Source organism: Ictalurus punctatus, chromosome 3 (assembly GCF_001660625.3).
Source record: "Ictalurus punctatus breed USDA103 chromosome 3, Coco_2.0, whole genome shotgun sequence".
In the NCBI taxonomy this organism is placed as follows: Eukaryota; Metazoa; Chordata; class Actinopteri; order Siluriformes; family Ictaluridae; genus Ictalurus; species Ictalurus punctatus.
The window spans coordinates 14,742,432-14,755,427 of NC_030418.2; the positions used below are offsets into that span (position 1 = coordinate 14,742,432).

At 41.6% G+C, this 12,996-nt stretch overlaps 1 protein-coding gene across 4 annotated transcripts in view; it reads right to left on the reverse strand.

The window, feature by feature from the left end:
- Nucleotides 1–509: 509 nt before the first annotated feature.
- The window catches only part of fgfr3 (fibroblast growth factor receptor 3), a 41,708-nt gene continuing 29,221 nt past the window's right edge, over nucleotides 510–12,996 (reverse strand). For 2 of the 4 annotated variants that reach the window (XM_017464580.3, XM_017464575.3), the window contains exons 8-18: nucleotides 12,596–12,740; nucleotides 11,540–11,715; nucleotides 9,546–9,694; nucleotides 9,260–9,381; nucleotides 8,712–8,822; nucleotides 8,353–8,543; nucleotides 7,588–7,710; nucleotides 7,006–7,076; nucleotides 5,542–5,679; nucleotides 4,061–4,166; nucleotides 510–3,911 (exon numbers count right to left, since the gene is read on the reverse strand). In XM_017464580.3, coding sequence (XP_017320069.1) covers nucleotides 3,747–3,911; nucleotides 4,061–4,166; nucleotides 5,542–5,679; nucleotides 7,006–7,076; nucleotides 7,588–7,710; nucleotides 8,353–8,543; nucleotides 8,712–8,822; nucleotides 9,260–9,381; nucleotides 9,546–9,694; nucleotides 11,540–11,715; nucleotides 12,596–12,740 — 1,497 coding nt within the window. In that variant the 3' untranslated portion in view covers nucleotides 510–3,746. The remainder of the gene's footprint in view (nucleotides 3,912–4,060; nucleotides 4,167–5,541; nucleotides 5,680–7,005; nucleotides 7,077–7,587; nucleotides 7,711–8,352; nucleotides 8,544–8,711; nucleotides 8,823–9,259; nucleotides 9,382–9,545; nucleotides 9,695–11,539; nucleotides 11,716–12,595; nucleotides 12,741–12,996) is intronic. The other 2 variants (XM_017464577.3, XM_053679631.1) reach the window with 2 other exon arrangements.

Sequence of the window (12,996 nt, forward strand, 5' to 3'; positions counted from 1 at the left end):
TCACCTGTGAAGACTACGTTTGTTGTTAAAAAGGATAAGCCAACATGAAGATCAGAGAGCTGTCTATGGGAGAAAAGCAAGCCATTTTGAAGCTGAGAATTGAGGGGAAAATCAATCAGAAGCCACTGGAGTACTGAGCAACAGAATGGGTTGGCCAAGGAAAACACTATCAGATGATGACAGAAACATCGTGTGAGCTGGCTTCATGGAGCTCACTTTGTGCAGAAGGGCATTGTCATGCTAGAACAATTTTGGGCCTCTTAGTTCCAGTGAAGGAGAATTGTAATGCTACAGTATGTAGAGACGTCCTATACAATTGTGTACTTCCATCTTCATGGCAACAGTTTGGGGAAGGACCACATATGGGTGTCCACAAACATTTGGTCCTATGATGTATGCATATAGTGAATTTGTTTTTCAGTCTATAGTAAAAAAAAAAAGGTTTGAGAAATGATACCAAGTAGCAAACAAAGACAAGCCATGATGCACAGTGCACAGAATAAAATATCACCATTTTAATGTAATGTGTTTATTGAAAATTCTTTTAATGAATAGCAATGTTTTGCCAGGCACAGACTGTAAGTATGGAGGAGTTCACCGCTGTGGGTGAAACTGAAATACAGTGGAATGTTCTCAGAACAGGGACATGGAGGAAAAATACAAGAAGGCATTCATATCAAATCGTTAGTAAACTTTGTTTGCACACGTCTCTATGTTAGAAGGTGAGAGAAACAGAACGAGGCTGAATGACCTGCTACTTTAATTCGGCAAACTTTATTTCCTCCAAAAAGTCTACATGGAATGCACTGTTGGACCAACTTCCTTTGTGAGAAAATACTGCAAAGATCACTTTCACTCCTAGTTAAAAATCATCAAAACTATATCAAATCTACTCAATGCATGATAATAAATCTGCAAATTAAAACGGTCATTTCACTGTAATATTCTCTAATAAGAGCTGAATGGCACTATCACATAGAGCTAAAAGAAAGGACACATTAAAGTCAAGTGAATAATAATAATAATAATAATAATAATAATAATAATAATAATAATAATAATAATGTGGTCATTAGACCGTATTGCTAATCATTCCAGCCAGTTCAAAAGCGGCAGGAAAAGCATGATGTCTGGAAGAGAATGTAAACATTATCATTGGAATTGAACCCTCTTCAACCCCAAAACACGTCTTGGTACGACCTCCATCTTAGATTACAAAAGTGTTACAAAACCAACACTGTTGTATGCACATCTTAACAAACTAAATTATAAATACAATAAATATTTGCGGGGAAAGGACCAGCATCGCAGTGCTGGTGGGGGTGTGGGGCCTTCAGTAGTAGAGCATAGGGGAATTTCTTAGGTGAACAAGAGGTTAAAGGTCATACTGAGGAGAGCCATTCAGGAGAAAGAGTGTGTTTCAATAAGTAAATGCTGAGCGCTCTCTTTTTTTTTTTGAGGGACTCTGTCGATTGGAAGAAGAAGAGATGGAACTTTCCCAATGAATGTTTTGGGTGCTGCAATCCAACAACAGTAAAGAAGTGCTTTACGAAATATTTTTTTAAAGAAACACCCTGGTTAAGTCTCTGCTGCTGTGGCTGTACATTCAAAACCTCTAGCAAAACATCAAACCCTCCCTATGGGCCAGGCACTTGATGAATAGAAAATGGGCCGATCATAATAACTTTGACGGGACAGAGAAAGAGCTTCACACTCCTCAGATATTAAATCTACATATTTTTTGTTTGTTTGTTTGTTTGTTTTAGCAGCAAGTGCATCACCTTGTCTCTCGATTTGTCCCTTTATACATTATTGCCAGTTCATGCACAATTGTCTAAGGACACCCTGAGACACAACCAAACCTTCCCACAATGCATTGTTTGACTCACAAAGCAAGAGACAAATCACATATCAGCAACACACTCTCAGATCGAAGAGGAAGAAAGAATCTGGACTCGTTAACGGACCTAGAACAGAAACGTTTGGCAGATGGAAGATTTTGGCACTTTGTACAAATATAGTGATGGAAGATACCTCGCAGTATTTCACACTTTTCTTTTAGCGCAAATGAAAAATAGCGATCATAAAACACACTTTTAGAAAATGGTTTCACCATATCTTAATTGATGCCATTTGGGTTTTAACCACAAAGCATTCCTTCATATCAAAGAGGCCATACAGGGCCACAGTGTTCATTCTCTGAGAAGGCTGTCCCTTCTGTAAAACGTTTTTCGTTTTCTGTAATACTTTTGTTGGACAAACTTAAAATCCCTGCATTATTTCCTTCTTTTTTTGGGGGGTGGGGGGGGGATTATCGGGAAATTGTGTACAAATTGTGAATTCTTTAGCTCTCAGAAGTCTGACAATTTCTTCTCCAGAGAACAATCATGTGTGGTCCCTGTAGAACAGATATTAACACTGACATCACAGTCGACACAATGTAAAACATGTGGCACTCGCATTTCATCTCAGAACTCAATGTCTGGTTCATGGCATTATGCTGGTTCTTACGCTGCCAATAGTGTTTATACATTCTTGCCACTGTAAACAAAGAGATGGAACACAAAAGAAAATAAAGAGAGAGAAAAAAAAACACAAAAAACAAATCCACTGGCTGAGAAAATGCTGCACCTCTGTGGTAAATAACTTACAAAATGAAACTCAACAACAACAACAAAAAAAAAAACCAACCCTTTGTTTACAGTACCAAAACCCTAGACTATAATTTTAGACCTTAAAATCATTATGTTAAGTCTATAAATATCTTTACAAATATACATGTTAATTCAAATAAAACTTTTCGCTTTTTAAGATTAAATGTTTACATGACCTCAACAATGTATGCTCATTTGCAATGCATTGTTTTTTTTTTTTTAAAAACTATTATTATTATTATTATTTTTTAAATCAAATCTTTTCTCTTACATACACTGCTGTGGACTGCAATATGATACATATTTATATCTGTATATTTACAATAGAAAATTTTGATACATACAAAACACACAATTACATTTCCTCAAATTAAATCTCACATCTCCTTTAAAAGATCGGCATGTCAGAAGTTCTCGTGAAAAAAGAAAAAAGAAAAAGAAGTAATAGTTGAAAAAAAAAACCCAAAACAAACGAAACTGGCCATGTGTTTGAAAGCAATGGTTTAAGTTTGATTCTCACACAAATCAAATATTTTCCCATCAGCTCCAAGTTGTCCTACATGGAATGACACTCGGGGTGTCACTCTAATATGTAGGTACTGTATAATAAGTCCCCACTGTTCCACTGGTTCTGTGTTTGTTCAATAGGCACGGAATGGTTTCACCCTTAAAACTGCCAAGCGTTAAAGAAAAAATAAACTGGCAGAGTAGAAAAATAGGAATTCTCTTTAAAAAAAAAAAATCATGAATCAAAAAGCAGAATGTCAGCTTATAAATGGAAGAAGGGCATGAGGAAGAGGAAATGTGGTGATGGTAGCCTTGATGTAGTCTACACTAAGCTTTCGTTCCCCACTCGAACTTCGCAGTGAGCCGAGTGAATTCGTTTGGTCTGGCAACACTGAGCCTCCTCCTTATCTGGATGTTTATCAGGGGATTGAAGGGTGACCTGTCTTCGACCCCTCAGCCCTCTTCACCTTCCTCTTAAGGGTGTTAATGCCGTTATTACGACGGATTTTAGCACGTGTTGATGTCCGCTGTCGTGTATAAGCTGGTTACACCCGTATAATGCTGCTGCTGTAGTGTTTCAAGCCTCTATGTCCGTATGACGCCGTTGCTGTGGTGGTGTTTCGGGAGGCACGGCTCGTCAGGCAGGGGATCGTGAGCAAACACGGAGTCATCTCCGGAGGAGCAGGTGCTGTTAGAGTCTGGACAGGTGGGAGAGTACTGTTCAAACGGTACAGAGAGATCCAAATACTCCTGCAGAGATCACACACACACACACACACAAGCACACGCAAATGCTGCGGTTTCTCTTAATACATAACAGCTGAGTATATCTCTGAGGCAATGAGTAGTAACATAATAGCAGGAGAGTGCAGGGAGAGAGAATATGTGGACGCTCTTACATCAGTTGATGTCATGGAGAGAACTCTGTCGTGATCCTCCACCAGCTGTCTGAATGTGGGTCTCTGAGACGGAACAGCATGCCAGCACTCACGCATGATCATATACCTAACAGTAGGGCACAGATACCATTAAGTCTACCACATTTTCAGATTATATTATATTCAGATCATATTTCCTCTGAAAGGGGGGGGCGGTTGGGGGGTTAGGGGCAGGGGTGTCAATGTGATTGAAATGTCAATGTCAAAATAAATTTAAACAATCAACATGTAACACTGAGTTTGATCTCAGTGTCAGAATTATTTTGTCACGGAAATGATTGTTTAGCTTAGATAAGTGGTTCTCCACTTTTCTGAAACATAAGCGGGGAGGCTTCGTGTACAAAACATTGGGAACCACTGGCTTAGATAACAGTTTGATAATTAGCTAAATACTAGCATTTGCTAAAGAATGGTTCTCGCTAAAGAAAAACACTCATTTTTACAGAAAGAAGCCATTTGAGTGAGACAGTAAATGACCAATGCATTTTCCTGTATGCCGTTCCATTTATTACATTTCTCAAATCTCATTGGTCAAAAGGTGTCGATTCATTTTCTAGAACAGCTCAGCTCTGAAGGTAAATCGCAGGTTTCAATTTTTGCGCACGTGATAAAATCTTATTGTTTCTATGGTAACAGCTAATTCACAGGGTCTTGACTACGAAATGTTGTTCATTAACAAACAATGAAAAAACCATTAGAAACCATTAGCTAACCATTAAAACCATTACCATTATTGGTCCTTAATGGTATCCACTAGACATGCCACCAACAGAAGGCAACAAATTACCAGAAGAGACCCAAAGGGACCATTACAATCAATACAATTCCCATCATTACCATTAAAACCATTACAAATTCTGTGAGGGTTTTTATTGTTTTTTGTTTTTCCCCCCCTCCAGCCGGGCAGTTTTAAAGCTTTCCAAGTTTTCCACCATGGGAGAGTCTTCAGGACAGATGTCTTTCTGCTTTGTGGTTTCTTGGCAAAAAGACAAACACGTTTTTTTTTTTTGTCCTATTAACTTCCAGACAGAAAATAGAGAGGCTGGAGATGGAATGACTATTTATTGCTGCTATAACCTGTCTCGCAAACAACATTAAATGTGACTATAATTAGATCGAATGGACGACGCGTCATTCTGTGAGTCATGAAAAACTGCAATTGTTGGCAAAGTAAGGAATAAAACACTTTCCCTGATGAGGACCGTTTTCCTATAACAGCATGTCCCATGCTGCATTCCTTACTTAAAATCTCAATGAGTATCTCAGCACATGAACACACTGCAGTTATATAGAATGATCTACATGAACACTAAACTGATGAACAGTATTCACTGATGGATGAGACACAATATTAAATGTCTGCTGCAGAAGAAAAGCCTGCAGGACTAAATGTATTGGAGCTGATTTCTGAGCTGAGATGAGCTGAGGTGTTCATGACATACAGTTCATGAGTGCAGTTGGCAGGTTTGTCCATTCGATGGCCCTCCTTGAGCAGCTTGAAGAGCTCCTCGACAGGGATGCCAGGGTACGGCGATCCTCCCAGAGTGAAGATCTCCCATAGCAACACTCCGTATGACCAGCTGCAAGAGCACAGAAGCTAAAGGTGAATATAGACTGAGAAAGAGGCAATCAAAAAAGAGAGCAGCTGTGGGTGGACAAGTGGACAGAGCCACAAGGGCATTCGGGGCAGACGATGATGGCTCGCTGTACCATATGAATATCTGGATGACTACTGAGGCCATTTTTCTGACTCTGGTTGTAGATTGTTGCATAAAATTGCTGAATTTATCATCTTGCATGAAAGAAGAAGAAGATGCGGAAACACCACAGAAAACTCTCTCTCCCTTCTCTTTCTCTCTCTGTCTCTCTCTCTCTCTGTCTCTCTCTCTCTCTCTCTCTCAGTGTCTTGCTCTCTCTGGGGTGTTCGGTTGTTGGCGGATGTGAGAGGCCAGTTCTCAGTGAGGCTTATAATGTGTGTCTGTGATAAGAGAGGCAAGTCCATTAAAGCAGTGTTTGTGTGTGTGTGTGTGTGTGTGTGTGTGTGTGTGTGTGTGTGTGTGTGTGTGTGTTATCACAAGCTGTTCTGTTAACTCAGGGCTCTTTTGTTTGGCCCTATTTCTTCCACACCCCCACTGTGCAGTGCTAATCAAATTAGCCACGCTGAAAGACAAGGGGCGTTAAGAGCCAGTTTACGTTAGCTAGCTAAACTCTCTCTCTCTCGCTCTCTTTCCCTCACACACACACACACACACACACACACACACACACACAACATAAGAATCTCTATGAATGCTGAATAATTGGCCCATCATCTCATCAGTATCCATTCATTAGCTTTATGTCAGACGCAGATCTTATTCACACAGATCAGCAGGCAACAATTCTAAGAGTGGCGCGTGTATACACACACACACACACACACACACACACACACACACACACACACACACAGACACAGTAGAAGCAAAAATAAAGCACTTCTTTTCCCAGTATTGTAGCGCCTAGAGCTAATAATATGATTTCACTGCTGCAGTCTGAGTTTAGGTAAGAATGATTACATTCCATTGGGAAATATTGCACTGTGTCTACATGTGTGTGTGTGTGCGCGCGTGTGTGTGTACTACACTGTACTACAGTGTTACACTGACATACCAATCAAGCCTGACTGTGAGAACAGACAGTGAACAGGAACTTGCTCTCATCTTACACACACACACACACACACACCATTAAGTTGGAATGGATGCATCAAAGAATGACAGTAAAACACACACAACCACACGCTCAGCTGCGTTTGATGCTAACAGATACAGGCACTGTGCTCAAACACTGGCAGACTGTGCTGTTGTGAAGAAAAGATGGAGTGAAGGGGAAAATAACAGGTATGCGTGGCATTGTCAACTCACACGTCGCTCTGGTGTGTGTAGACCCGGTCGAACAGAGCCTCCGGTGCCATCCATTTAACGGGCAAACGACCCTGAAAGCATACACAGTGGATCAGAACAAGAGATGAGCTGAGCCGGCAGGGCTCACAGACGCCCAGCTAACATCAACACATCGCTCTTCTAATCCTCTACTGTCCCATCTAATACGCTGCTTCCACCATAGAGCACATTTAAACATTCCCACAAGCTAAAACCCCTCAGAACTGCTGCAGGTCACTTGAATTCAAAGCCGTGTCCTCTACTGAACTTCACTAAAGCGCAATACTGCATGCAAAATCAGTAGTAACATCAACAGTTTGAATAACCTTGCTTATTCGCATGACACAGTTTTCCAGAAGATATAGTTGTAATATTCATAGAAACAGACTATTTCGTGTTTATTTGATGTTTTTTTTTGATGCAAGAACATCATCAGTATTTGTCTAGTCAGCATAACCAGCACTGCCAGCAAAGCCAACTTACACCAATAGCAACAAACTACATCGACAGTTTCATGCCCCCTAACCATTTGGTACAAGCATTTGAGGAGCTGGAGTAACTCACATTGGTGGTCTTTTTGTAGTAGTCTATGTTGTGCACGTCTCTGGCCAGACCAAAGTCAGCAATTTTCATCACATTATCCTCCGTAACCAGAACGTTCCTGGCCGCTAGGTCTCTATGGATACACTACACACACACACACACACACACACAGAGGAGAGGTCATCACCACTAATCATATGTCTACAACAAACATCATTCAATTCATGTGAAAGAAATGTATCTAACAGCAAAAGCTCTCTTTTCAGTTGCGTGTATGCCATTCCACCAAATGTCCCCCCACCCACGTTCTTGCCCAGGTGTTATTTTCATGGCCAGAAAGGAACACATCTGCACTGACGTGGCGGGGCGGTTGCAAAAGGGTGTGAAATTTTTAATCCGCCAGCACAGTGGTCCTTTCATGCCCACATGGGTTCAAAATTGCACAATGTCACTGGCTTGTTCTATTTCTTATACCACAGTGGTGTTAAATTCTCGAATATGATTGGTCAGAAGGTAATTCATTTTCGGTCACAGCACAGCTCTGGCAGTAGTGCCAACTCTAATGGAAATCACAGGTTTACAGTAAATGAATGCATTTGTTCTAATATGTTACCATGTCTATAATAACAGATCATTCACAGGGACTTGTATGGTGTGCCACACAGACTAGATGAATAATAAATCGATTTTAAGAAGTAAATAGGAAAGAGGAAATAGCTAATATAGAATGTGATATCATATAGTGTTCACACAACATCAGGTCAGTAGTGTGAGATTTGATGGTACCTTCTGGGAGGCCAAGTACTCCATGCCTCTGGCTACTTGGTAGGCACAGGACACCAGGTCCTTAAAAGTGAGAGTCTCGTCTGGAATCTTACAGGTGTCAAACGAGTAGTCCATACCGGGAGGCCTCCGGGCACGCAGATACTCCCTCAGGTTCCCTTTGGAGGCATATTCCACCAACACATAGAGAGGACCTACACGTATACATTGACACTTTTCAGCCATTAAAGATTTAAACGTGCGAGTGCTCCATTTGATTTATATAGCATTATTAACTATGGGCATTGTCTCAAATCCAGGTGTAGAGTTAGAGAAACACATGCATTTAAAGGTGTGTACAAGTTGTCTGTGTGAGCACTGACCATCTTGTGTGCATGCCCCAAGCAGGTTAATGATGTTCTTGTGTTTGCCGATCATTTTCATCATCTCCATTTCAGACACCAGGTCAGACAGGTCCTTGTCAGTGCCATCGTCTGTCAAAACAGCATAAACCATTTCTTAAAAATGCATAAACACATCTGATCTGCAGTCTGTTAGCATAATCTATCCATCCATGATCTATGCATCCATGCTTATCCTACACAGTGTCATGGGGGCACCTGGAGCTTATCCCAGTGGACTCGGGGTACACCCTGGACGGGGTGCCAACCCATCGCAGGGCACAAGTGTGCAAACAGTCACACACATCAGACAATTTGTAAATGCCAATTAGCCTACGATGCATGTATTTGTACTGGGAGAGGAAACTGGAGTACCTGGAGGAAACCCCTGAATCACACAGGGCGGAGGTGGGAATCAAACCCCCAACCCCAGAGATGTGAGGCAAACGTGTTAATCACTAAGCCACCATGCCCCCCATAATCTATCCATATCATTTATCCATATGGCAGTGTCTCCATTTTACACATACCTTTGAGCATCTTGACTGCCACTGTGATTGGCTTGTTGGGTTTCTCTTTATCAACACCGATGGCTTCAGCCATCACAACTTGCCCAAAGCAGCCTTCACCAAGAGCTTTCCCTAGTGTTAGCCTATAGTAACACACACAGACAAAACAGAATAGTCAGCTTGTTCATTCTAAAAAAATGATTAACACACAGGAAGCGTCTGAAAAAAAATGTCCTCATTTAGTAAGACTGAAATGTGGTGCTCTTTGCCTATATTGACAGGCAGTGTCTCTAGGCAGGTAACTCACCTCGAGCGAGGAAACTCCCACTTGGGGTCTGATGGCAGTTCTAGCTCTGAGACATTGGGCAGCATTGGTCCATCGCTGGACGACAGGCGGGCGATCCTGACCAGGGGGGTGTTTGAATTCATGGAGGAATTGGAGTCCAAGGACACCTGCTTAAGTGAAGAAGCAGAACAGAATGTTATCGTCTCTGTCGGAGTTGGAGACTAACGAACGGTACCAAACAAAATACAGAAGGAGAGAGCACTTCGAAATAAGGTGGGGTAACAGAAACAAGGTAGAGATAAAGATGAAAAGTGTAGCCTGTGGTGTGTATGAACAAAAAGGAAATTTGTCCCTCTCTGTCCGTGCTTTTCAGCCAATGCTGCACAGAGAAAAAGGAGAGACTGCAGCTGCCAGCTGAGCCGTCACGGACACAGAGAGACATAAGGAGCATAATTTCAGGGCTACACATACACACACAATCTCACATACACGTCTATGTCACCTCATCTCCTAAGGGAATGCCTAAGAAAACGTCAGCTCACCTACTCATTTTTGTCTCTCCTTGTCCTCCTCACTTTTTTTTTTCGTGCTCTCCGTCACACACACACACACACACACTGACTGCTATATATCTCTATCTCTCCCCCCTCAAGTTGATGGATGGCCTAGCACTAAATGAGGAGACTATTTCAGTGATATTTCCTCCTTTTCCTTTACTTTTAGGTTGTTTTTCCACAGCTACCAAACCCTCCCTCTCACCTCTTCTCTCTCTCTCACCCCTCGCTTCAGGTTCACGTGTGAGATCAATGTTAGTGGTGTGAACATGAAAAGCTCAGGCAATGATGATTCAATCTAAGTGCTGTCAGAATTGCTTTTGGAGTAGACTCCACAGAGGAATATCTGACAAACAGTATGAGCATGGAGCTGATAAGCTCATTGCAATCGCGCACACACACACACACACACACACACACCACCTGTGTATGAAATGATCAAATGGAGAGCATCTCTAGGCACCTCACGATTCAAACTGATTTTTATTCAGTGTGCCACTATGCAATCCCAAAACCATTCTTTTATGCATCATGATTTTTCATTTCATCAGCCTCCATTATGAGTGTTTCTCCAGTATGACCGTTTGCTGCTTTTAAAACGGAATATTAACATTTTCATTCATCATAAAAAAAAAAACCACTTAAAGTTACACTTACAGTGTTTTGTCATTGGGAGTGTTGGTATTTTTCAATAAAACATATTTAACAGACTGATTATCATGTTCTGTGCATCAATGTGCTTTTGAAGCGAGAACTGCAACGCATCTAAATATTTTTCCCTACAGTACACGACGAATAAGACAGTGACTAGGGAAATGATTTTCAAAGAGGTTCTCGGGGATCCCCAGACAGTCTATGTTTTTGCTTTCAGACACCTGTACCAAGCCATGGGGAACACAGAATACTATATTCATGTGCGACAAAACCGCTGTAGAGACAGATTAGAACCTGGTTCCAATAGAAATGGGCAATGGTATCTGTCTGTACAATTACTCTATTCTACCCATCAGTGGAGAGAGAGCGTGTGAGGAATGACTGGGAGAAAGTAGGAGAGAGTCTGTGTGTGTTTTCATTTGCAGCTGCTGCTGTTTAAAATCTTTAAAACAACTGAGAGAGACTGGGTTGCACTGAAGGTGAAATATGATCCGCACACTGGCAGTCATGGGAGAATATGAATAATCTTCAGCTACACTACAACTATGACAAACTCCCACTCTCTCACTCTCCCACGGACAAGCAAACACAAACACACACACACACACACGTGCACATCCACACGCTTCATACTTAAAACTCCTAGAATGCATACATTTCAGAAGGCATCTATAGTGAAATATTTATGACAATGCAGTTACAGGGAAAGTGGACATCAGTCGATGAAACGAAAACATGAACGAAATGAAGGAAAGAGAGCATTAAAGGGGGGAAAACTGATCAAATCTTGTATCTACTTTCTGTTACCTGTCTCTTGAGGGGGAATTTGGAGAGCTTCTGTACAGGAGGTGTGGGAAGCGTCTTTTGCGTGTTCATACGCATGCGGCAGAGGATGATGATGATCACCGTGAGGATAAAAAGCACGCAGCCCGTTCCGTAGATCAGGAAGTCGGCGTAGTCGTCCTCTTTCTCCATTTCTACAGCTGACACGAGGTAAAAAAAGAAATAAATAACGGGTTGTTTGACAGGGTGTAATGAGAGCTGGCACAAATGTTCTACTGTTGATCTGTGAGAGATCTTCCCCTCAATAATCAATAATCTGTTCTTTGGAAAACTGAGCCATCTAACCCACAGACAACTTACAGTCTCACAAACTAATGCAAATGAATTATTGAGCTGTCATGCACCCCTACAGGTACACACATCCCATAATACTCATCTCCCTGGGGACTGCGTTAATCATGTGGCAGCCCAAAGGTCCCAAAAGCAGACTATAAAAAAACTGAGCTAGACTTTTTTAATTAAAGAAGGTAGGTGTGTGTTTGTGTGTGTGTGTGTGTGTGTGTGAGAGAGAGAGAGAGAGAGAGAGAGAGAGAGAGAGAGAGAGTTAATGCTGGGGTGGAGACTATATGTGGATGCTGTCATTTACTGCAACACCCCACAGAGGCAATAAGAGTGGAATAATGAAACAGTGACTGAACGCCATGGGCTCATCCTGAGCTGAGAGCTCCACATCCACTAATAGGAAGCTTCAAACAGAATCAATGAGAAAAATTCAGCACTAAGCAAACCATTCTGACTTTATTGTAAAATAAATGTATTTACTGACAATTTAGCATAATAATAACATTTAAGAAATCAGACAAAAACAAAAATAGTAATTATGTCTAGAATAATATCTATCCACACATATCACATGTATTTATCACTTTATAAATAAAAGAGTGATGCTGAAACGGTGTCATAATTCATTAAAAAAAAAAAAAGCAGCAGCGGAATCGAACACCAGAAAGAAAGTCTCCGAGAGTATAGCAGAGAGGCCCGGAAGGCAGTGAGGGATCAGAAGAAGAACAGAAAGTGTACCTGGTAGAACGATAAGCCAAGCTGAGTGATAGGTATAACCTATAGAGTTCCCCGCAAGACATGTGTACTCGCCCGCATCCTCAAAGGACACGTTGGTCAGGATCAGAACCTCCAGCTCCTTATCCGTAGTGTTAATGCCAGCAGTCTGAAGGAGGGAGATGAAGGGAGAGGGAGAGAAAGACAGAGAGACTCATAAACCACAAACCCCAAGAGACAGAGAGAGAGAAAAAGAGGAGGAAGCGTAGCCCGTCACCTAGCAAAAAGCACTTTACCCATCACCAGCTACCACATCACCAGCAAAGCTTCACTGTTGTCAGAGAGACGACCTGGAAGAATAGAAACGAGGCTCCGCCTCCTAGTGCCACCATTCCACTTGAAAACCGTGTGCTGGATCTGTTTCT